We start from the raw sequence: 26,007 nt of genomic DNA, 5'->3' as shown, positions 1-26,007 counted from the left end.
CTCGAGCCGCTTATAATGAAGTGGACATACTGTGAGATTGAGCCCCATGTGGGGCTCTGCGCTGACAGTATGGAGTCTGCTTGGGATTCTCTCTCCCTCTCTCTCTGCCTCTCTGCTGCTCACGCTCTATATCTCAAAATAAATAAAAAAGAGTTAATTCTAGGTTATCTCATTGGTTCTTCTTTAATGTTTATTTATTTTTGAGAGAGAGTGAGCACAAATAGGGGAGGGGCAGAGAGAAAGGGAGACATGGAATCTGAAGCAGGCTCCAGGCTCTGAGCTGTCAACACAGAGCCCAATGTGGGGCTGGAACTTACATACTGAGAGATCATGACCCTCGCCAAGGTTGGCCGCTTAACCAACTAAGCCAGCCAGGCATTTCTCTAATTGGTTCTTTTTAAGACTCACCTATTCTTACCACATTTCTGCCTATGTCTATTTTGTAATTTCCAGTTCTTCACATGGATGTTATTTACCAATTTATATCACCAAAGATCTTAGTAATACTTAAAGTCTTTTTGGGATTGTTCTGGTATCCTGATTTCTTCTGGAGTGAATTCACCTTTCAGCTGCTGATGCCAGTGACTATCTTCATTAGCATTAGATTTCTTCATGTGCTTTGGAATTTCATTTTGCAGGCTCAACGTGGAGGAAGGTTTCTCTTTCCTCATCTCCCTTTATCCTTTTCTCTGACCCCTAACCCTTCTCTGTCTACAGTTTTGCTTGTCTCCATCTAGCCCTCCAGGATCTCCAGTCTGGAACCGAGTCTTGCGTGGACAACATGGCACAAAAGCACAGCAAGGGCGCTGGGGGTCCAACCACTGAGCTAACATGTAATCTGGGCTTGTATCATTGTGTCTGTCCTCTGTCTCCCCAAGCACACAGCCTTCACACAATGGCTTCAGGCTGTGCTCGGCAGCACCTTTTTCCTGCAAAGAAACAGTGGAGGTGGTTCCTTCTTAATCAATCAAAAGGAAGGTATTCAGTCCCTCCTCTCCATAGGCACTGAATTCTCACGTACCCCAATGGCTTTGGGGCCTCAAGCCCTCAAGAACCACAGGTCTGTTTCCACTCATCACTTCACACTTCCGTCCCTTTCCTGGCCCAGATTAGTTCTTTTCATGACTTTCCCCTGGGTATATTGTTTTAATTTCCCTGTTCTTATACAGCATCGATCATCAATCTGTATTTGGAACAGAATGTAAAATTAAAACACCATCTCTGTTGGAAACCTATTAATTAGAATGTGAGTTTAGATATAAATTTCCAGTAGCTTTCGAGGTGAGGGCAATCACCAACAGTAGATATATACATCACATTTTGATGATAATTGAGCCACATCGGTAAGTAACTAAAAGGACATTGTCTCACTATAATTCGGCTTAGATGTATAACTTATTTGCAGTGACTTTGGATATTCATCTTTCAAGAAAGTATGGAGCTAGAAGAATCCACCAGCGGCACAAGGGACTGGAAATGAAACCACTGTTATTCAAGAAATGGGTAGCGGTTTCTTCTTAACAGACAATGGGCTAAACACAGAATTTTTTCAAGCTCAAGAACTGGGTAACATGTAGGCGGAGGAACACATCCCTCTTGCCTCTTGCTTTCTGACCTCCCTCCCTAGCAGTGCTGACTGCTGTCAGAGAAGAAAGCCTTCCTCAGATGAGTGGGACCATTATGTAACCTTGCCTGTTTCTGCAAGCTGCTGGCTCGCTCCTGGAAAGAGCAAACTCCATAAATAGCAGACACTCAGCAGTTATAGCGTAGACCAGGGGGAGTAACCCCATAAGAGCAAATAAACATACAACACCCCACCTTGGAGAGTCTAGGCAAATACATCAAATGCATTTGCCTTTGGGTAAATAAAGATCCACTGACTATCCAACCCAATCTCAGTGGTAAGTTCCACCCTGGGGTGATATTTTACTGCTATTGCCCTTGGAGTCAGTAAATATTTGTGTGGAAAATATTACGCAACACCCTGTTCCTGTTATTCCTACACCACTGGTTTCTAGAACCTAAAACATTTTTGCAAACTTACCTTTACTTTGGCACCGACCCTTTGTCTCTGCTGGGCTTTTTCCAACATAATTCTCAACGCTCGAAAAGTTTATTAAATTTGCAATTTTGAAGCGAGGAAGAGTGTTTCCCTTCACATAAAAACAGACTCTTAATTTTGCAAAGAGGCCAAGACATATCGTGTGCTCTATTATTCCTAGCTTGGAAGCTCTGTGGGCAAGACGTGGCTGGAGAAGATAACGTGCAATCATTGTTGCTGAGGCACAGCAAAGAGGGGACAGAGGCTCTCTGCACACAGGGCACACCAGCGTGCGTCCCTCAGCAGCCTTAAGAAACAAGGTCCGGGGGCGCCTGGGTGGCGCAGTCGGTTAAGCGTCCGACTTCAGCCAGGTCACGATCTCGCGGTCCGTGAGTTCGAGCCCCGCGTCGGGCTCTGGGCTGATGGCTCAGAGCCTGGAGCCTGTTTCCGATTCTGTGTCTTCCTCTCTCTCTGCCCCTCCCCCGTTCATGCTCTGTCTCTCTCTGTCCCAAAAATAAATAAACGTTAAAAAAAAAAAAAAATTTAAAAAAATATAAAAAAAAAAAAAAAAAAGAAAGAAACAAGGTCCGGACTTGTTCCTAAATCCTGCTCCGGCTCAGCGAGCAAAGAAAGAGCAGTACCGCAGACTGAGCTCAACCCTGCCGTGACCTCCTGGGCAGGTCAAGGGAAGGCTGTTGTTCTTAGAACTAAAATGAGCCCCGGGCATTTCCAACTACTCATGAGTAGACCCAAGGGTCTAGGCATAGTTCTGAAGATGTGAGTGAAAAACGCAACCTGAAAGCGCCCTCTACAGTGAAAGGCTGGCACTGAAAGGACCTTGGGGGTCACAATGTGCAGCATCTCCCATCGTTACTCAGATGGAGAAGCTCGGCCCGGAGGGCTAGGCACCTTCTGAAACTGCCGGAGGGGGTCGAGCGGGGGTGCCGCCCCTGACCCACCCCCGGTCCTCTCTCCACTCCTAAGAGCTCCCCTCTAACAAGGGTCTCAGATGAGGGTCCCACCTCTCATTCTATTGGACTTCATTATACCAGTGAGAAGCGATCACTTCCCCGGGGAGAGAATAAACTTGTTTCATGGTAGAAAAGGGCTCCAGACAGTGGGCCTGGCACGTGCAAAGGTCTGAAGGCATGAACAAACATGAGCGTGGGTCATGGTGAAAATTCACCATGGCTGCTGAGGAAGTCCCTCTGCATGTGTGTGCATGTGCGTGTGTGTGCACACGCCCGCAGTGAGGGTGGTAGTGACGGGAGACAGGGTTCAAACCTAAAACCAGGGTCACAAAGGACTTTATAGGCTGTAGCGGATTGGATTGCTTCCCCCTCAAAGTTGTCGAAGCTTTGAGTCCTAGTACCTGTAAATGTGACCTTATTTGGAAAGGGGGTCTTTGCCAATGATCGACTTAGATGATGTCATTAGAATGGGCCCCGATCCAATATGAGGGCTGTCCCAATAAAAAGGGGACATCTGGACAAAGAGACAAACAGGAGGAGGACAACACGGAAACACAGGGAGAACAGCATCTGTGAGCCAAGGAACGCCGGCGGCTACCAAGAGCCAGGAGAGAGACCTGGACCGGGTTCTCCCTCCCAGCCTCGGCAGGAGTCGACCCTGCCAGCACTTGACCTCAGAGTCCCCAGCCTCCAGGACTGAGACAATACGTTCCTGCTGATTAAGCCCCCGAGTCCCAGGTAGTCCCAGGAGACGCCTCCATATGCCAAAGTAAAGAGTGTGGATTTTTAATCCCCAGGTGAGGAAAGGTGCTGAAGGGTTTCACCTGGGGGCTTGACACGGTCACCACGACTTAGAAAGATCTTTCAAGGTCATACACGGGCCCGTGGACCAGAGCAGGAAACACGAGAGGCAGGAGTTTATGCAGAAACTGCTGAAACAGATCACGTAAAACACAGCTGAATGAGGGCAGGGGCAGTGAGGAATGGACAGGACAAGTTTATGAGATGTGAGGAGATAAATCAGCATGAATCATGGCCGTGTCACCAGAGGAGAAATGGAACCAGAAAAGGCCACTTAACGTGAAGCCACTTTAAGAAGGACCTCAAATTTTAGGATAAATAGAATACATGGAGGGAAATGTTTGATTTGGATTTAGTCTTTAAAAATCACACTAATACGTAAGGAATCGACTTTTTACCTAACACTGAACCAAATGTAGGTGGCGACTGCGGTTGGGCAGACTCATTTGTAGAATGAAGACAGAATGGATTGTTCTGTATATTCATTTTTTCCCCCTAAAAAACTTGTACAAGGACCCACTAGGGCTGTCTTCACTTTCAGAGCAAGATCAGGAACTGGGTTGTTTTTACAACCGGTTTTTACAACAGTGGCGTCAGCCCCGCCCCCGACCCCTGTGCTGTGCAAACCCCTCCTGTTTCCATTTTCTGCTTAACTGTCCACCTGTCCACTTGTCCCCATGGCCTCACCTGCCAATGACTGGGCCTAGAAAGAAAAGACACAACTGGGTGAAGACTAACCTTATGTTGATGTGGAATGAGCGTTGAAAAAGACACAACCTTATGTTGATACGGAATGAGACTTGAAACCAGAAATAAAGCACACTCCAAATCTGGGGGGTAATATTTTCTTCTTTTTACCCTTCTCTGTTTATGGCTGTGGAGCTGTGTGCTTCGCCAAACTGCACTCACCATTTAAACCTGGTACAAATTCCAAATCACTTCGTTTCCAGAAAGACGGCTGGTGTAGAGAAAGGGGAGCTCGCGCCTGATTCCAACCTCAGGGGAAAACATGTCGGGAGAGTAAAGTTCGCTTCTTCCCCTCACTGTTTCCCCTTGTCCCTTACTCCAGCCCAGACAGACAGCCGTCCGCTTCCACCTACAGAGCCTCAGGGGAGGGATGTGTCAGGGAAGGAAAACAGAAACCCTGGCTTTTCCAAGACTGTCTGAGTCACTGGTTCCAACGGCTGAGAACCCTGGACAGGTGATTTGGATGTTGAGTGTTTATACAAATAGCATAAGTGCCATAGAAGTGGATGTGCGCTCAGAACAGCACATCCACTTGATGTGCTCGACGCTCTTGGAAAGCTCTGGACACAGTTTGCGAAGCGGGCACCCTGAGCAGGAGTTAGAGCAGACCTTCCCCAAACCCCTCCTGTACGTCTCTTCTGCAATCTTGGATGGTCCTACAACGCGGGAAGCCCAGGGTGGGCAGGGGTGGGGGAGAACGGGGAAGCAGATTTCCCTGTGCTGTTTCTGGGCCTAGGTCCTAACTGCTTCCCAGCGGAGCACAGCAGAGCACAACAAGATGGCTGGAACACAAGTCAGGAAGTCCCTGGCATCTCCTCGGCCTACAACGGAAGTCAGAAATACGGTAATGGGTACAAAACACTGTGCCTGGCTCTTCGCAGGGGTGTCCTCACCGAAGATGAAGCACACACAGGGGCAGGCCCTCCTTCTGAGAGCGTGCAGGTTGGAGACGCAGATTCAGAAGGAAAGGGCCCACCCGTAGGATGGGGAGGGCTGGATTCCTAGAGTGCACTGGCTTATTCCGTCCCTACCCCATCACCCTCAGACCATCAAGGCAGGAGTTTTTACATCACAGCCAACACATTTCATGGGATCAATATGAGAAGGGTCAAGAGAATTCCAGAATCAGACTTATTTCCTGAATAGACATAAAATACACCTGTCCTTCGGCCAGCCAGTATGGCCGGAGGAACACAATGACCTTCTTCAGTCACTTAGGGTCCTAGACGTAGCAAACTTGACTTTGGGGGCTAAAGGTGCCTCATTAGCTGGGCGACATGTACCAAGAGGTGGTTCAGAGAATCTGGCAAAGAGGGAGGGGAGCTGCCTGGGAATAAGATATTACTCTTATCCCTATTTTATTGTCTAAAATATAGATATTTTGGGCAACTGAGTCTTATCATGGAAGTATGACCAAGACAACAAAGGGTTGGGAGAGAAGAAGGAAAAAACTGGGGGTTGAGCGCAACATGAGGAAAATCTACCCTCCCTTCCAAGAAACCTCCCCAGGATCTTCTACGGACTTAAGCAAGGAAGAAGATTAACTTTCAGAGTCAACCTTTCAGACCAAGGAAACCAAATAAGACAACCTCACCTATTCTTTGGGGCTTACAAGATCACACCCCACAACCTACGATCTAAGGCAAGTCAGTGGGAAGGATAATAACCAACATGGGGTGAATTCTAGGTAACGAGTAGGAGATCACTCAGTCGTTCAACAAATACAGAACGTAGGCTAGGTGACCTACCTCAGGTGCACCTACAAGCCTCTGTGCACACGTGGGGGTCTCTGCAGGAGAGGGTGTTCCCTTCGGCACAGTGTCCCAGGAGCGCAGGGCAGCACGTACCTGGGTGGGCAGGGTTCCGGGTTGCAAGCCTGGCTCATCGGAGGAGGGCGGTGGACCGTATCACACAAGGTGTCACTGACTGTCTGCTGGGTCTGGGTGTGCAAGCACACGGCTATTGCTTCTTGATGGCCTGGAGGTTGGGAAGAGGAAAAAAAATGCAAGTGACTTAGAATAACTCACTGTGGGGGGAAAACAGGGTCTTGGGACTTCTTTAGCCATTGCCTTTTGAGTATATTGCTTGGCTGTGGGCTGCATTTCAGGGTGCGCATGCAGACTGGGCATCTTTCAAAGGCTTCCAGTCTTTAATATTCTCTCAGTCACCTTTTCAACTCAGCACCACTACCCTCTCCGCCCAAATATACTCACCTTGAAACATGAAAGGACATCCCGACTCCCCGTCTACCTGCAGACTTACCTGTGTTCCCAATCCGAGTCCCCCCAACCGAACCACCCAAGTGTTCTCCAAACCACACACTAGTAGTTCCCGGAGAGGGATTTTCACGTCAGCCGCGAAAGAGTGACATTTTTTCTATGTCACTGCATACGTGCTAACTTTGATGTACAATCCTTACTCCAGCGTTCATTATGGTCTGAACTCCTGTTCGCTATTACTATACTTCGTGATATTGCCATTGCTGGCAGAAACAACAGTAATACCTCCCATCGGGAAAGCGCTCTGGCGTGTATGAAGTGCTTTTGCGGGCACCGTTTGGGCCCACGGGAATCTTGGGAGGTCCAAAGAATGGTATCATTATCTCCATCTCATTAATTTAATAATAAGGAAAACTGAAGCGTAGACAGAAATTAAGGCAGCAAAAAATGGTAGACTCAAAACTAAAAATTAGAGGGGTGCGTGGGGGGCTCTGTCAGTTAAACGTCCGACTTCGGCTCAGGCCATGATCTCACAGTTCGTGAGTTCGAGCCCCGCGTCGGGCTCTGTGCTGACAGCTCGGAGCCTGGAACCTGCTTTGGATTCTGTGTCTCCCTCTCTCTCTGCCCCTCACCCACTCCCCACTCATGCTCACTCTCTCTCTCTCTCAAAAATAAACATTAAAAAAAATCTTAGGGGCGCCTGGGTGGCTCATTAGGGGCGCCTGGTTAAGCGTCTGACTTCAGCTCATGTCACGATCTCGTGGTCCATGGGTTTGAGCCCCGCGTCAGGCTCTGTGCTGACCGCTCAGAGCCTGGGGCCTGCTTCGGATTCTGTGTCTCCCTCTCTCTCTGCCCCTCCCCTGCTTGCAGTCTGTCTCTCTGTCTCTCAAAAATGAATAAACATTTAAAAAAGTTAGATTTCCTACCTCCTACGTGAGTGCTCTTTCTCTGTACTCCAGGGATTCCAAAATACAATACAGTCAACCGGTCAAGGCAGAGACTGTGCAAATAGGAGCCCCCACAGGCACGTTTTTCCTTTGAGGCCAGCCAGCTCTGTCTGACCCCAAAGCCCGCGTCCCAACCACTATTCTTTGTCTGCTGACACAAAAAGAATCACTGAAAAATCAGAACTGGGAACGAAATATAAATCAAAGTTTTGATGAAAAAAAAATCAAATGAAAATTGCAACAGCAACGGACTATACTATTTGAAATATGCAAATGTATTCAGTTTCATGCAAGAATGTGTGTTCCGTTATGTTTGAAGACCGTGGTTCTCCTTCCAAATGCCATGTCTCAATTCATCCGTTTTACAATATTTTGCAGAATGCAGAAGAGGCCAAAAGAATATATAAAATATACATGTGTGATGTGCAGTGCTTTCTGCTATGTTTTCTCCTTTCTATAGTTGTAATCTTATGTTTCCGGCCATGGCAGGATGCAGTCTTAAACCTCCAAGGATCTCCCATGAACTACTTTTTAATAAATACTGGCTAACTTGAGATACAAAGGGGACACGGCTACAAAAATGTATTTTCCAAGGGCAGCCACAAGAGTATCTTCTATCCCGCATACTCGACCTAAAGGCTTTTCATTTCAAGAGGCTCGATAAAACCTTTACCTTCAAAAGTAAACATAAAAACATATAAGTTTGCTTCACCTTTTACTTGGCAAAATTTGGGTGACAATCATGATGTGTTTAGAAGCTATAAAACAAAGTGTTGAAATCATGGTGTAATTTTCCTAATAAATCCTTTTGGAAGCATGAAGCAACACCCTTCAATTCACGCTTGACCTTCTACAGCGTCATGACGAGAGGGTCTTTTTGGAGCAGAAATAATATTCAAAGCCTTCGTCAAGAAATGAATTAATGATGAGGGGGGGAAAGGGACTCTAAAAAGAGAAATGGAGCCAATAAATGAACTGACACATTTCCTTCTGTTGAAGGTTAGAGTGAGTTGGGCTCCTTGTTCACAAGTCTTGACTGATTCAACATGCCAAATAACATAATTCTCTCTCTCTCTCCCTCTACCTCTCTCTCTCTCTCTCTCTCTCGAAGAAGAAGAAGAAGAAGAAGAAGAAGAAATACCAAGAACAATGAAGAAATCTACTCACTCTCTCTCTATCCTTCTTTCTTTCTCTCTCTCTCTAAGAAATACCAAGAACAATGAAGAAATCTAGTCTCTCTCTCTCTCTCTCTCCCCCCCTCTAAGAAATACCAAGAACAATGAAGAAATCTAGTCATTCTCTCTCTCTCTCTATCCCTCTTTTTCTCTCTCTCTCCCCCTCTCCCTCTAAGAAATGCCAAGAACAATGAAGAAATCTAGTCACTCTCTCTCTAGCCCTCTTTCTTTCTTTCTCTAAGAAATACCAAGAAAAATGAAGAAACCTAGTCACTCTCTCTCTCTCCCTCTTTCTCTCTCTCTCCCTCTCTCTAAGAAATACCAAGAACAATGAAGAAATCTAGTCATTCTCTCTCTCTCTCTCTCTCTCCCTCTTTTTTTCTCTCTCTCTTCCTCTCCCTCTTTCTAAGAAATACCAAGAACAATGAAGAAATCTATTCACTCTCTCTCTCTCTATCCCTCTTTCTTTCTCTTTCTCTCTCTAAGAAATACCAAGAACAATGAAGAAATCTAGTCAGAACCTTTCAATTACTATCCAGTATTTGATACATCAAGTTGTAAAATAAATATGAAAAAATGAATAAGAAAAGTATGTTAATTTAATAACCAAGTAGCCCTGGGCCCTAGAAATAGATGTAATATGCTCTTTTGAAGCACCAATGGAACATTAACAAAAACTGGTCCTACATCAGATTATAAGGCAAACTGCAGTGAGTTCCAAAAGCCAGAAGCAGGTAACATTCTCTGACCACAACAGAGTCCAGCGATAAATGAATAGGAGCCAATTGACCGCTCAAATCCAACCATTAGAATTTTCCAAAAGTCAGTCCCTATATAACTGCTAGGTCAGAAAGACAGAATGGATTACACATAATCTTTGACCAGAAAGAAGAGAGGAGAGAGGCTTAAAGCAACCTGAGACCAGATGAACAACTCTTTTTTGTTTTTTAATGTATGTTTGTTTGTATTTATTTACTTAGACAGAGGGGGCGGGGAGAGAGAGAGAAGGGGAGGAAGAATGACAAGCAGGCTCTGTGCAGTCAACACAGAGCCCAACGTGGGGCTCAATCCCATGAACCATGAGATCATGACCTGAGCTGAAATCAAGAGTCGGACATTTAACCAAGTGAAACACCCAGGTGCCCCCGGATGAACCACCCAATGATAATTTCAATATTGTCATGAAAAGGATGACTTTTTCCCCCCAAGAAAACCTAAATTGAGGAATTTACTTAACAATTAAAATCTTGAATATGACAATAAGCAGGGGGTGTGGGGGGGGGTACTGGAAATGATGTTAAAGATCCAGCCATGATGCCTCTCCCCTCAATCCCGCCCCCGGGAGGGAAAAATAAGAATGAGATTCAGACACTTGCAGGAACCAGTGCTTTCAAGCTTCTTGGATGGATAATATCCATGACATAAACTACTGAAGATGGTTGAAAGGTACAAAAGACTCCAACTCACATTTACAAAAGGACGGTAACCCTGATGTCGGGATCTATAAAAGAAAATAAATGAACACACCTCCCTCGTGTGGTGTTGCCTTGTGAGGCAACCAGGAGTGTGTGTTGTATTCCACACACAAGCCCAGGGCCATATTGAAAAGAAGAGTTAATACGTGTTTTCTTTGTGCTCTCTCAGCTGACTGGCCACTGTGAACGAGTGGATGCCACTCTAAAGTCCCAGGGAACGAGAAGGAGAGGAAGCAGAGTACGTTCTGGGCTGGGAGAACTGTGGAGAACAGTATCATCCGTGGTGTTAAAATGCCGAGTTTTACGCACTGCAAATAGGTGGGTTCCTTTTAGCAACGACTTGAGGAGACCGCCGGTAAAGATTAAGGACTGTTGAAACCATGTGGCCGCAGGAAGGGGATCACTGGATGTCACTGGAGCCTGAGAGGAAGTGACCGAATATGTCAAGGAGAAAGTACGGCTAGGGGCCTGTCATGACTTGAAGGGACCTGAAGAGAACGAAATAGGGACCGCTAACATTTCGTGGCGGGAACACATGTCCACAGGGAGTACTCCAGTGTGAGCCCATGGTGGGCCAATTCAGCTTTCAGTCCCACATTCCCTTTCATGGGAACGCATGCTTGGACTCCCCCATGCTATGTGGACAATACTTCCGTGCATCAATAGCATTTCTATTTATTTCATCTACAGTTTGCATATATCTATGAGAAACCCTAAATCAAATGCTAGCACTGTAATCGGCAGGAAAACGAAAGAACATTACACCGTAACCCCAACCATTTATCCCTTCACTCACCAAATCATTCACACACACACACACACACACACACACACACACACACACACACACACAACACGAAACAACCAGGAACTTCCCGCCCTCGGGCATACAGACCCACCATCTCACAAGCATCCTGGCCTTTTCCTTGTCTATTTCAATTAGGAGTTTGCTGGATTTCACTCCCTTCCACCTTCCCAGGAAATTTGATTACCTCTCCCTTCGCTTTTATCCGAGAGCTTTGTTGCTGCCTTGTGAATGTATCCAAGCCACTCAGTCATGAAGAAATAACACGCACCCAGCTCTCCGTCAATCCATGACGCCTTCTAGCCTTTTCCCTCTCTCTGTATTATCATAAATTTTGCCACAAAAAAATCCATTCACCTCCATTTTGTCACCTGCCACCCTTTCCTCCATTCTTGCAAATCCGACTTCTGTGTCCAACACTCCACTGAATTGACTCCGAGTCACCGATGGCCACCCATTCTCTTCCTGGAGACTGAGCCACTACCCTGGCTTCGATCCTCTCCGCACACGGAAGACTCACCAATGTATACTTCAATTCTGGATCTTTGTGCTTTGCTTCAGATTCACACACTCACAAAGCCTACTTAGCATCTCCGTTCACAAGTCCGCAGGCACGTTAAGTCGTTGCGTCCACAAACGGAACTCATGATGTCCTCGTGCCCAGCTGGACCTCCACCGAGCACGTGTCATCTTGGAAGAGAGCCCTGGGACTCAGCTTTGACACCTCCCCTGCACTCACGCCTCCACCAACAGACTTTCACCTTCTACATATTTCTCAGAGTTATCCACTGCCCTCCATCTCTGCTGTCATTACTGCTAAAGAACAAGTCCCTGCCTGGACGAGGCAACAGCTTTGTAGACGGCCTCCCTCACATCTGCTCTTATCCCTCCCAAACCTGTTTCTTTACGATACAGCTCGACTCACCTTTCTGAGATACAGAAAAATTGGATCATGCATCCCCCGCTTTAATTCTTTGAATGGTCTCCCGCTGATCTTGGGATAAAGAGCCAAATCAACTTTGCCCACAAGGCATTCATTGTCTGGCCCCTGCCTTCTTCTCTAGCATCACCTCACTGTCTTTCTCACTACTCCAGCCGCACCTGCCTTCTTCACTCTGGGGATGGACCATGAACCCTCCTGCCACCCACGGACTTTGTACCTGCCTTTTTTCTGCTGGGAACTCTTTCCGGGCCACCCCCTCCAACGGCCTCTTTTGCTTCAGCAATTCCCCACCTTTCATATTTAAGTTCAAGTGTAGTTGTTTTTAGGGAGGGGTTTCCCTTACTTCCCTAATTAGGTCAAGTTCCTCCTATTATATGTTTTCCTAGCACCATGCATTTATTTTGCTATAACCAGCTGTGATTTACACATGTGGGTGATTATGTGATCAGTGCATTTTCCCCACTAGACTTGAGTTCCAAAAGCAGGAACTAGTTAGAGTCACTGTCACCCAGCCAGCTGCCTACCACAAAGAAACGTGCAATAGATATCTGTAGAAATTTTGTTTTAATTTTTTTTACATTCATTTATTTTTGAGAGACAGAGCACAAGTGGGGAGGGGCAGAGAGAGAAGGAGACAGAATCCGAAGCAGGCTCCAGGCTCTGAGCTGTCAGCACAGAGCCCGACGCGGGGCTCGAACCCACGAACCGTGAGATCGTGACCTGAGCCAAAGTTGGACATTCAACCGACTGAGCCACCCGGGCGCCCCAAGAATGTTTTTAAATGAAACAACGGGGAGGTGCCTGCTAACTGTCAGGACAAAGGCGAGGTGGCAGGGCTGGCGCTGCCCACATTATTTATTATTGTTCTAGAAATTCTAGACAATGAAATAAGATTTAAAAAGCTCAAATAAGATAAATAACTATTTGAAAGGGAAAAATAAAATCATCATGAATTAGAGATGGTTATTTTACTTAAGAGAATTGGTAAGAATGAACTTAAAACCGGTAGATGCATTAAGGAGCTCAGCAATTTGGCACACCTGGGGGGCTCAGCTGGTTAAGCATCTGACTCTTGGTTTTGGCTCAGGTCACGATCTCCCAGTCTGTGAGTTTGAGCCCCACGTCAGGCTCTGTGCTGACAGTGTGGAGCCTGCTTGGGATTCTCTCTCTCTGCCCCTCCCCTGCTTGTGTTCTCTATTTCAAAATAAATAAACTTAAAAAAAAAAGAAATAAAAGGGGGTTCAGCAATTTAATCAGATTTTTTAAAGAGAAAAAATGGTGGCATTATAAAAAGAACACCCTGCTGTTATTATATTATAAATTAATCATCCCCCTAACACTTATTCTATACCGTGTGCCAGGCACTGTGATTAAGAAGTTCTCCAACATCATCCTGTTACATGAGGACACAATCCCCTCATTAATCCTCATGAAGGAGGTATGGCTCTTCTCATTGTACAAAAATGAGCCTCTACAAACTTCTATAACAGCCCAAAGAGAGTGGCAGGGCTAGGGTTCAAAGTGGGGTCAGGCTTCAAAGTCAATGAATCTGCTCCTAGCCTGTGCTGTTAGAAAGTACAAAGATAAGGGCGCCTGGGTGGCTCAGTGGGTTAAGCATCCGACTTCGGCTCAGGTCATGATCCCACAGTTCGTGGGTTCGAGCCCCGCATTGGGCTCTGTGCTGACAGCCCAGAGCCCGGAGCCTGCTTCGGATTCCGTGTCTCCCTCTTTCTCGGCCCCTCCCCTGCTCACACTCTGTCTCTGTATCTGTCTGTCTCTCTCTCTCAAAAATAAACATTAAACAATTGTTTTAAAAATACAAAAGTAAAAATGAAAGGGCCTAAATGCAACAAATAACATACGATACAAAGAAAAATTCTGGTGAGGAATGTTGATGACGTACGAAATTACAAAACCTTACCAGGGGGTGTTACAAAGGCAGGCACATCTTCCGGGAGGTCTACGTATATACGCACGCACATGCACACATACTATGCTGCACGCATACGTATATACGCTGTGGAAGCTGGAAATCCAATGTCTGAATTCTTCATGTTTCCAGGAACTAAAAAAGAACTCTGTTGCCACTCCAAAATGAAAGCTGACTTAGGAAAGATTCCTAAGTACCAGCAATTACAACAAACAGATGTATTTTTATTTCTCGTATGATATGAAGATTAGTTGGAAAATACAAGTACACAGAGGATCAGGATACGATCTTTGCAGGAATCTGTCATTTGCATCTATTATTTTTTCTACCAGAAATAGGAAGCTGGAGAAACGGCTGCGTGCCTGTGGAAATGCTATCTTCCTGTGGTCTTTAGTTATGGCAGACCCACTCTCCTCGCGTGCAGGGGGAGGGTTAAAACCGACATTCTTAACCACACAGAAGTGGATTTGTAGAGGCTGAGCCTCCAAAACCACATTAAAATGGATCACCGAGAGGCAAGTGTCACTGTGTGTAGCTAGTACGGTCAAGACGATAAAGGCAAGATAACCAAAAGCTGTGCACCATCAAGTCAAGGAAGGACTGTGTGCTACTCATTTTATATCCCGATTTTGAGCCCAGAACCCAGAGCCATGAAGTCTAGCACAGAGCAGGCATGAGCTTCCCTGTCTTTATTGAGGATCCTGGTTTAAAGCATTACCCTTTACGTTTCACAGAATTTACTTATTTAAAAGCAAAATTTAAGCTTAAACCCCAAAAGTTAAAAATATTATTTTTTGCCAAGTTAAAAGGCTATTATATGCACCCATTATATGGCCAGCTCTCTCTAAAAGATGAGAACTGTTTTCTGTTTGGGACTGCATGATGGCCTCTGAGCCTCGGTTTCCCTAACTGTAAAATTTGGGTTAGTGGGTATCCAAGGTTCACTTAAATGGTATTATTCTAGGATTACACAATATAATACACTCTCACAAGGCAAAATTGCTATTTAACTGAGTATTGAAAGATTTCCAAGTTGATCTCTGTTAAAACTTGTAAAATGTGTTCCAAGTTCACAAGAGGATGCCAGACAATAAACGGGCACTCCACATCAACTATGTGCACAGTGACCTGCACTTCTGACATGTTCAAGGTGCTCTGTCTTCTCACAGTCAGCCCAAAGGTCCACAGGGCCAATAAGGATAAACTCAATTAGCCAGGTTTTGCAAAACTTGTATTTTTTTAAGCTTGTTTATTTATTTATTTATTTTGAGAGAGAGAGAGCATGCATGCATGCATATGAACAGGGGAGGAGCAGAGAAAGAAGTGGGGGGTGAGAAAATCCCAAGCGGGCTCCACACTTGGCATAGAGACTGACATGGGGCTCGATCCCACGACCATGAGATCACAACCTGAGCCAGAACCAAGAGTAGGATGCCCAACTGACTGAGCCACCCAGGCGTCCCAAATTTGTATGTTTTAAGAGGATTCAAAGGTCATTCTACTACTCCAAGGTACATACCCAAGAAACATGAAAAAATATGTCCATATAAAAACATGTACCTGAATGACCATAGTAGGATTATTCATAACACCCAAGACATGCAAAGAATCCAAATTTCTAACTGATGAATGGATAAGCAAAATGTGGTTTATCCCTACAATGGAAGAGTATTAGTCATAAAAAGGACTGAGGTTCTGATTCATGCTACAACATGGATGGACCTCAACTGGAAACATTATACTAAGTAAAAGTCACGAAGGACCCCATATTATGTGATTCATCTTATACAAAATGTTCAGAACAGACAGAAAGTAGATCAATGGTTTCCAGGGGCTGCCACTGGCAGGGAAAATGGGGGTTTGAGGAAAAATGGGGAGTGACCTGCTTAAGGGTACAGGGTTCTGTGGGGGTAAAGTGCTGTGATGCTGATTATGAAGATGTTTGCACAACCTTGTGAATATACTAAAACCCACCAAATTGAATAAAGACTTCAAATTCATAAATTGTATGGGATGTGAATTAACATCTCAATAAAACTATTAGCAAATAAAAAAAGAAAGGCATTCCCATAGGCTCAGCCATCCTGGAGGTGCCTCCTAGAGCTACCTCAGTAGACAGCACAATAGCAGATTCTAACACCTTGGTACCAAGCTTCAAAGATGAGGTCTAGTGCCGCCTGGATGGCTCGGTCAATTAAGCGTTTGACTCTTGATTTCGGCTCAGGTCATGATCTCACGGCTCGTGAGACTGAGCCTTGCGTCGGGCTCTGTGCTGATAACATGGAGCCTGCTTGAGATTCTCTCTCTCTCTGTCTCTCCCTTCCCCGCCCCCCTCAAAATCAATCAATCAATCAATCTATCTATCAAAGATGAGGTCCAACAGACTCCGCCAACTGAATCAGAATTCGCCTGGTCATCTTTCCTTGGGCAACTCCAACTGCTCTCTTAGTTCCGAGGACCCAACATGCCATGCTTCCCCAAATCGAGGGGCCTTCCCAGTCAGGGAAAAAAACTAAACTCAAGGATAGCAGAGTACTAGATGAAATAGTAATTCTACCAAAGGCAACGTTCAAGAGTTTTGAGATTAAGAGATTTGAGGCTGTGCAAGCAACAGCAGGATTTGTTTCTGCTCTCATAATAAAAGACACAGCTCCTGGTGATACTGCAGGAACGTGCTGGTTCAGAAGTGGTAGAGATAGCTGATACTTTCCAGGAATGTCATAGGAAGTTCCAGCTATCTATAACGGCAGTTGAATGGGGGACCATTTTTGCATCTCGGCAACTACCTCTGGAGGGGTTCTCAAGACTCATCAGGAAAGTACTAGTTCCTATTCTCTCCAAGGGCATGTTCATGTGAAGCTTTCCAAGCTATAACAAGGGTGGTGTCCAGGGTGCTGAACTCAGAGCAGGAGTTAAGTTCTGAGCAGCAGCATAGGTGTGCAGTGGACTTGGGGCTGAGACTATGTGCCCTGGAGGCAAGAGACACAGCAGCCAGTTGAGGTCCAGGTGAGTAAGAAAATCTGAACTCCTAGTCAGTTGGGTGGGCTTCTAAAAACCAGGGAGAAGCAAGTGAGAGAGCAGAGAGAATCTGGGAGCAGCCAACTGTTCTGTTCTAAATCCTACGTGCATAACTCCATATGAAAGGTAGTAACTTAGCTGAAGGCTGGGGCTAAAACATATGCCACTTCCTCTGGGTCTACTGCAGGCTGGCAATGTCAGAGAACAGGTGTCTGTGTCAGGATAGGTGGGTTTAGAGGTTGAATTAGGACAGGACAAAGACAAATACCACCAAGTCATGGAGACTGGATGGGAAGGACTGGGAATTCACTTAAGGGCCCGGAGGACAAAGAGGGAGGGGCTCAGGTACAGTGACAGGATCACGAGCTCTAATACCTGATAGGGAGCTCCAAGTAATGGGCTCAGGAGCACCAGGAGGGCTGGAGCATGCACTTGAACTAACCACCTTCTGGGGCGCCTGGGTGGCTCAGTCGGTTAAGCGTCCGACTTCGGCTCAGGTCATGATCTCGTGGTCCGTGAGTTTGAGCCCCGCGTTGGGCTCTGTGCTGACAGCTCAGAGCCTGGAGCCTGTTTCGGATTCTGTGTCTCCCTCTCGCTGACCCTCCCCTGTTCATGCTCTGTCTCTCTCTGTCTCAAAATTAAATAAAACGCTAAAAAAAAAATTAAAAAAAAAAAAAAAAGAACTAACCACCTTCTAAGGCAGTAGCTCCTGTATTCTTCTCACCATTGGCTGGGACTGAAGTCAGAGCACTTTTTTTAAAGTTTATCTATTTATCTTGAAGAGGGAAAGAGAGAGAGAGAAGAAAGAACTCATGCAGGAGGGGCAGAGAGACAGACAGAGAGAGAGAGAGAGAGAGAGAGAGAGAGAGAGAGAAACGCAAGCAGGCTCTGCACTGTCAGTGCAGAACCCGACGTGGGGCTGGAACTCACACACCGTGAAATCATCACCTGAGCTGAAATCAAGAGTCGGACGCTTAACTGACCGAGTCCCCCAGGCGCCCCTGAAGTCAGAGCACATTTAGCCACCAGGGTTTGCCACAAGTGCTGGAATCCAGGGTCAGGGTGTCAGGGGTCCTGGAGTCCTGATCAGACGAGTCTCCTTCACGTCGGCAGAAGAGCTAGCTTTCCAACTATTTCTATCTTTTCCTTCCAAAAAAGAGAGCCCTGGAGAATGACTATCTGAGCCCCTGCTCTCTGCTCATCAACTCTCTTTTGGATCCTGGAGGGCTTAATAATCTTGGTGCCAACTTGCACCCTATTGAGGCCACCTGGCCATATTAGCACTTCCTAATCCTAACAGGCCCACTGGCTATGCACATTACACACACATACGTGCACACACATAAACCAGAGTGACCAGTGTGCTCTTCCCTGGCCTCCAGCCCAATGTGCAGGTATGAGGGTGACTCCTGACAGAGTCCCATCAGAAATGGCAATCCCAGGCCACCTCAGTTTGTAACACTGACTCACGGGCGAGATTGCCTCGACTTACCAGTTCTGCTTTCTCCTCCTTATTCCATATTAATCAGTGGCCTCTTTCCCCACCTCATTTATACATTTGCTGAGGCCAAAGGAGCATAACATTTTTTTGGGGGGGGAGTGGTCAGGATATACTGCCACACTATCCTTTATCTTCCTGGAATAATCACAATGGAAAATAAAGACAGAGAAGGCATAGTTTTCAGTTATTCGAATGACTTTACCTCCTTTAGGTTTTTCTAAGTTGCATGTTTGGCTTAGCCAAGTCAGTGGTTTCTCAAACTATTAGCAACACAAGACGCCGCTGTCCCCCACCCCCACCCCCCCCACCCCCCAGAGAGAATCCCATACCTCCCAAGCATGTGGCCGTGCAAGGGGTGAAGCCAGCGTACTCCCAGTGGTAGGTCATCGTGCTGTCCTCCTGGGGAGAGGCGTCGGGCTGGCGGGAGGCAGGGCTCTCGTCGCAGGGGTTGAGGAGGCAGGGCCGCTCGGTGGGCAGCTGGGGGCCCTCGCACTCTTCCTCAGGCAGCTCGGTCTCCGTCTGCGTGAACGTCAGGAGCACACGGCACTTCACCTCCCGGACCTGGACGCCCGGCCCGCACGTGGTGCTGCAGGCCGACCAGGGCTCCGGGATGAACCTACAGAAGACCCAGGAGTCCCCGTTATACACCAGCCCCGCAGGAGCGACAGGCCTTCCCTGAAGGGAAGAGATAACTTCGCTCAGAGGGAATTCGGGACATTCGAAATGCCGTTTATTTTTCCTGGTGCTCAACTAGGTCATGAACAAATTGTCCAATCTTATTAGCAACAGAAAGGATTTTTCACTGGACATCTAGTGAACGTTTGCACCCATTTTATTTATTTGTTTGCTTATTTATTTATTTATTTATTTAGAGAGCAGGGGTGGGGCAGAGAGAGAGAGAGAAAGAGAGAGAGAGAGAGAGACACCCAAGTCTGACAGTGCAGAGCCCGACGCAGGGCTCAAACTCACAAATCATGAGATCATGACCTGAGCCGAAATCGAGTCAGACACTTAACTGACTGAACCACCCAGGTGCCCCAAAAGTTTGCATCCATTTTAAAACTCAAATGCTGTGCTATCACCTTTGTATAACATCATTAAAATTAGGCTCTTCAAAAATTTGGTCATAAATAAACCATTATGTAGTGATAATTTCTAATCTGAGTTCTTTTATAATATGGAGAATTTTCATCAATATTTATTCAATGACTCTTTATCAGGCTTATCCTTTAACAGGTAGGACTTTATTAAACTCTCAATATTTAAGATAATAAATGTTTTCTGCAGGGTAGATGGAGCTTTCATATTCTGTCCTCAACTACACTACACTGAATTTCATCTTCTTGAAAATATCTTAGATACAATATGGCTGAATAAAGTATTTATTTCTGATTCTGAATTATTATCCACTAAATCAGAGGTTGTCAACCTATAGCCTACAGGTCAAGTCCAGCCCACCTGTTTCTCTACAGACTACAGAATGACTTTTATAGTTTTAAATGGTTGGGGGTGGAAAAGAAGGGTAATATTTTCTGAATGACACATTGAATTAAAGTATCCATAATTATAGTTTTATTGGAATATGGCCATGGTCACTTGCTCACTTCTTGTTCATGACTGCTTTTATGCTACATGGCAGAGCTGAGGATTTGCCACAGAGACTATTTGGCCCACAAAGCCTAAAATCTTCACTATCTGGGCCTTTGCAGAAGACGTTTACTGATTCCTGCACTGAATTGAAAAGCAGAGACTCAGCAGGGACATACTTAGTTAAGTCATCCCGAAGCAACACTTGCATTGTGAGATATTCACAAGTGACAGGCAAGGAAGAGCCCAGCGAATGTAAGTTGGGGAAACCACAGGTGCAAGAGTGCTCCACAGGTTTAATTACTGCAAAACTTTTCCAAAGACCACGATACATGAATGCATACTATAAATGCCTAAGAGGGGAATATGGCGTGCATCATTTCCTGAGTTTGAGTGAACGCAGATCTCTGTTCATAGGATAACGTACTAAGTCACTTTAGAAAACGGCTAAGATATAGTTCCAAGGGTTCATGTTCAAAATCTCAGAATGGGTAGTAAGGGTCTCTCAGAGTCCTCCAACCTTCTCTCCCTGGACAAGACTTCATCACCTTGTCCACAATCCAATCAGCAGGAGGAAACACCATTGGGATACATGAGCCCCGTAAAGAGCCCTGCAAACAGTAAACCCTCCAAATTCTATTTACTGCATTGAAAACTTTTGGTGAACTCCCTCCCCTACCCTAGGCCAGGAGAGGGCTCGCCCAACCTCCCAGCAGAGAGGAGTATTGGCATAATATTTGAACATGCTCTTTTCTCTCCTTGCTGTTTTCCCCGGTAGAACTGGAAAGAAAAAGCCTAATTAAATTTAAGACGAGGCACCGATACAATGTAATATACATACAACATAATAATATGAGGTCAATTAAAAGAAGGAGGTGTGTCTGTTATTAATTCAGAAGGAATAGTCTCCTCTTGGAGAGAGTTAAATGAAGTAAGTGTGGGATGGCTCATATACTGGGATCTTTTGTCTAAATACACACAGAAAGGCATGCATATGTATATGTAGTGTATATGTTATTTAATTAAAACATTTACAGCACACATACCTGTATATGATTTACGTACAACGTACAATGTCTCTTTTCTGGAAGTGATCGATCGCGCGTGCCAGAGTGTGGAGTGGGAGCTTCCACTTTCTGTTTATAGTTTTAAAAGTCTTGCATTTTCTAACCATGTGCATACTGTACTTTTTTTTAAAATTTTTTAACGTTTATTCATTTTTGAGATACAGAGAGACAGAGCACGAGCGGGGGAGGGGCAGAGAGAGAGGGAGACACAGAATCTGAAGCAGGCTCCAGGCTCCCAGCTGTCAGCACAGAGCCAACGCGGGGTCTTGAACTCACAGACCGTGAGATCATGACCTGAGCTGAAGTCGGACGCTTAACCAACTGAGCCACCCAGGCACCCCTGTGCACACTGTACGTTTATGGTCACCTTCTTTTCCCCTCCTCTCTCCTTAGTGATAAAAACTGAAAATTGAGATGTAGATTCTTTTCATTCACAGGGAACCCCTGTGTCTGTTGTGATTCAGAGCCCCATTAGAAGATGGGGCTGGAGGAAAGGCTCACCTCAGTTCCCAACGTGGCAAGTGATGGTCACATCCAGTGTTTTCCTAAGGTGTCCTGGACCTTTCAAGTTGGCTTTCAGAGACCCTTTTAGGGGTCCTCTTAAAAACCAGATGTGAGAACTGTCCAAATTAGCCGTGAGTGGTTTGAAAGGGGGGGGGAGGGAAGCTATGGCAACAGAATCTTTATGTATAAAGTAGCATGATGGTCTTTGTGGATTTTTTTCAATTTTTTATGTATTATTAGTATTGTTTACTTATTTATTTTTTAAATGTTTATTTATTTATCTCGAGAGAGACAGCACGAGAGAGTACATGCACAAGCAGGGGAGGGGCAGAAGAAGGGAGAGAGAAAATCCCAAGCCGGTTCCACACTGTCAGTGCAGAGCCCGACATGGGGCTCGATCTGATGAACCATGAGATCATGACCTGAGCTGAACTCACGAGTTGGATGCTCAACTGACTGAGCCACCCAGGTGCCTCATTATTGCTTACTGAAACAAAGATTTTTTTTTTTTATTTGAGAGACAGAGAGCGAGCGAGCACATGAGCAGGGAGGGGACGGGGTGGGGGGAGAGACAGAGAGAGAGAGAGAGAGAGAGAGAGAGAGAATTCTAAGCAAGCTCTGTGCTGTCAGTACACAGGAGCTTGAACTCACCAAATGTGAGATTAGGACCTGAACCGGAATGCAGAGTCAGAGGCTTAACTGACTGAGCCCCGCAGGGGCCCTGAGGGGAGCTTTTGAAGCACTTGGAGCAGGGGGAGGGAGGAACAGTCTGCAAAGGAGACCTTCTGGGGGTGATGGGAGTGTTCAGTATCCTGCCTGAGGCTGGGGCTGGGTGGCTGTTTACACCTGTTAAAACTCATCACTTTAAATAGATACCGCTTACTGTATGTAAATTCTACCTCTTCAAAATGGATTTTTTTTAAATGGCAGTTTTTATTTTTAAGTTTATTTATTTAATTTTTTTTGAGAGAGAGAGAGAGAGAGAGAGAGAGAGAGAGAGAGACAGAATGCAAGCAGGGGAGGGGCAGAGAGAGAGGGAGACCAGAATCCAAAGTAGTTCCAGGCTCTGAGCTGTCAGCACAGAGCGTGACGTGAGGCTCAAACCCACAAACTGTGAGATCATGACCTGAGCTGAAGCTGGACCTTCAACTGACTGAGTCACCCAGGCACTCTGGTAGTTTTTAGAGACAAAATGAGAGAAAACTGAAATAATCCGATATTGAAGATGCCTGGATTCTTCAAGTAGAGGTTCTAACACAAGACAAACAGACAAAGTGTTCAGAAATAAAACATGTTAAAAAAAAAAAAAAGTGCCTATAATACAGCTTGGAAAGGCACACTATCTCCCAGGAAAAAGTGACAAAAAATGATGAACATAAAAACTTAGAGTTTTAGGGGCACCTGGGTGGCTCGGTCGGTTGAGCATCCGACTTTGGCTCAGGTCATGATCTCGCGGTTCGTGAGTTCAAGCCCCGCATCAGGCTCTGTGCTGACAGCTCAGAACCTGGAGCCTGCTTCAGATTCTGTCTCTCTCTCTCTCTCTGACCCTCCCCCATTCATGCTCTGTCTCTCTCTGTCTCAAAAATAAATAAACATTACAAAAATTAAAAAAAAAAACTTATATGTTTTAGGCAGAATAATGGCCACCCCAAAGATGCCCACACCCTAGTCTCTAGAATTTATGAATATGTTATATTGCATGGCAAAAGGAATTCTGCAGATATGGTTAAGGTGATGGGCCTCGAGATAAGGAGATTATTCTAGCAGGATAATCTAATCAAGGGTCCTTAAAAACAGAAATTTCTTTGGCTGAAGTCAGAGAGATGCAGGAAAAGAGCGCGAGAGATTCAGAGCACGAGAGGTACCCCAGCTGCTGCTGGCCGGGAGACGGAAGGGGCCAGGAGCCAAGGAGTGCAGGCGACCCCTTGAAGTTGAGAACAACTGGCCGACAGCCAGCAAGGAAATGGGAGTTTCAATTCTACAACTGCATGGAACTGAATTCTGCCAACTACCTGAATAGGACTGGAAGCACATTCTCCCCCAGGGCCCCAGACAGGTGCTCAGGCTGAGAGACACCTCGATTTTGGCTTCGTGGGACCCAGCGCAGAGGAACCACTTCAATCTACTGGGCTCCTGACTTACAGAACTGAGATAGCAAATGTTTATTAAGCCACTAGGTGTGTGGTAAATTGCTCCTGCGGCCATAGAAAAGGAAAACACCTGGCTAAAAACTTCTTTTTAGAAACCAGGAGCTTTGAAATAGGTTGGTAAGAAAGCCGGCTATGTCAACTTACTCATTTTAAAGATGGAGAAGTCAATAGAAAAGGGATGTTGGTGATAAAAAAAAAATACAGAAAAAGATGAAATTACAAAGGACTGATCTCCAGTTACTGGAGAAAATGAATCCAGAAAACACGCATCATCTAGAAAATTATGAGAAACAAGGAGATAACTTAAAATGGAGGCCAGAATGGGGTGCCTGGATGGCGCAGTCAGTTAAGCATCTGATTTCAGCTCAGGTCATGATCTCACGGTTCGTGGGTTCGAGCCCTGCGTTGGGCTCTGTGCTGACAGCTTAGAGTCTGGAGCCTGCTTCAGATTTTGTCTCCCTGTCTCTCTCTCTGCCCCTCCCCTGCTCATGCTCTCTCTCTTGCACGTGCTCTCTCTCTTTCTCAAAAATAAATAAACCTTAAGAGAAAAAAAGAAAAAAATGGAGGCCAGAACTATCAGCAATCATAATAAATTTAACTGAATTAAACTCTCCTATTAAAATACAAAGACTCTAATTTCAAAATCTATACGGGATACAAATGCAATCTCTTCAGAAATGTAAAAAGTATAAGGAATAACAAAATGAGATAAGGAAAGGTAAAAGGCACAAATTTTAGGAAAGAAGATGAAGTGGTTCTTTAATGATGACATAACTATGGAAAACAGTATAGTTCATTGAAAATTTTTAGAAAAAAAATACAAGTTCAATGAAACAGTGCCTATGTATGGGGCATCTGGGGGGCTCAGTCAATTAAGCACCTGACTCCTAATTTCAGCTCACGTCATAATCCCAGGGTTTTGAGATGAAGCCCTGAGTTGGGCTCCACATCGAGCGTGAAGCATGCTTAAAGTTCTCTCTTTCCCTCTTCTGCCCCCCCAACTTGTGTGCGTGCTCTCTCTCTCTCTCTCTCTCTCAAATAATAATAAAAAACAAAGTCCCTATCCATCAATCCTAAAACTACCAGGTTTCTCAAAATTCAACCAACATTTGCTGCTGGCGTTCATTGCCAGGCACCGTGCAAAGAATATTCCATTTATCATTTAATGTAATTTTCACAACAACCTTATGAACAAGTACTGTTATTTTCCTGATTTTACAGATGAAAAAGACTGAGGCTTAACACAGGAGCTTGTGAATAAAAACTCTATAAAAAAAGCACACGGCTGGTATGATTAAAACCACAAAATACTGAAGGGGTTCTGACCACAGAGATCTGATTCACTGGACAGAACAGCACATGCCTCTGAATGGGAAGACTCAACACTAAAGATGTGCGTCCCCCGTTAATTGATTTAGCAAATGAACACAGTTCCGATCCAATTTAGGGGGAAGGAGGCTGGAAACAGACAAGACAACTCTAAGGTTTTATGGGAGGTTAGTTGAGGACTGTCATGAGCCGTTTAAAAGGAATAACAATGAGACAGCCCTCGCAGAGCCTGATAGAAAAAAGTTCTAAAAAGTTGCAGTAATTCCCGTACTCTGGCACTGACAATGGAGTGGTCCATTTACACAATGAAGGTATTGTGACCTCAACGTGCACACTAGATTATTCACTAGATGGTGCCAGGCAGCTTGTTAATTATTCGAGGGAGAATTAAGTTAGACCAACACCACATACCACACGTCAGAGTAAATTCTCCATGGGTCAAAGTTAAAGGTAAACCACAAAAACGTTAAAAATACAGCTGACCCTTGAGGCGCCTGGGGGGCTCAGTCGGTTGAGCATCTGACTCCGGCTCAGGTCATGATCTCGCAGTCCGTTGGTTCGAGCCCCGCGTCAGGCTCTGTGCTGATGGCTCAGAGCCTGGAGCCTGCTTCCGATTCTGTGTCTCCCTCTCTTTCTGCCCCTCCCCCACTCATACTCTGTCTCTATCTCAAGAATAAATAAACATTAAAAAAAATTAAAAAGAAAATACAGCTGACCCTTGAACAACTCGGGGGTTAGGGACACTGACCCTCTCCTCATCCCCCTGCCTACAGTCAAAAATCGACATACAACTTCTC

The 26,007-nt window shown here is 45.4% G+C and overlaps 1 protein-coding gene across 1 annotated transcript in view; it reads right to left on the bottom strand.

Moving 5' to 3' along the window:
- Positions 1-26,007, bottom strand: part of ADAMTSL3 (ADAMTS like 3) — a 347,278-nt gene that overhangs the window by 92,489 nt on the left and 228,782 nt on the right. Inside the window, exons 15-16 of the mRNA XM_047086812.1 lie at positions 18,903-19,189; positions 6,408-6,537 (exon numbers count right to left, since the gene is read on the bottom strand). Of these exons, the coding sequence (XP_046942768.1) occupies positions 6,408-6,537; positions 18,903-19,189 (417 nt within the window). The remainder of the gene's footprint in view (positions 1-6,407; positions 6,538-18,902; positions 19,190-26,007) is intronic.

This window comes from Lynx rufus, unplaced genomic scaffold (genome assembly GCF_022079265.1).
Source record: "Lynx rufus isolate CCGP_SWC_20201006 ecotype Redwood Valley unplaced genomic scaffold, mLynRuf1.p SCAF_21, whole genome shotgun sequence".
Taxonomy (NCBI): Eukaryota; Metazoa; Chordata; class Mammalia; order Carnivora; family Felidae; genus Lynx; species Lynx rufus.
Note: the sequence above shows the minus strand (reverse complement) of the source record. Positions and strands in the feature narration are given on the sequence as shown.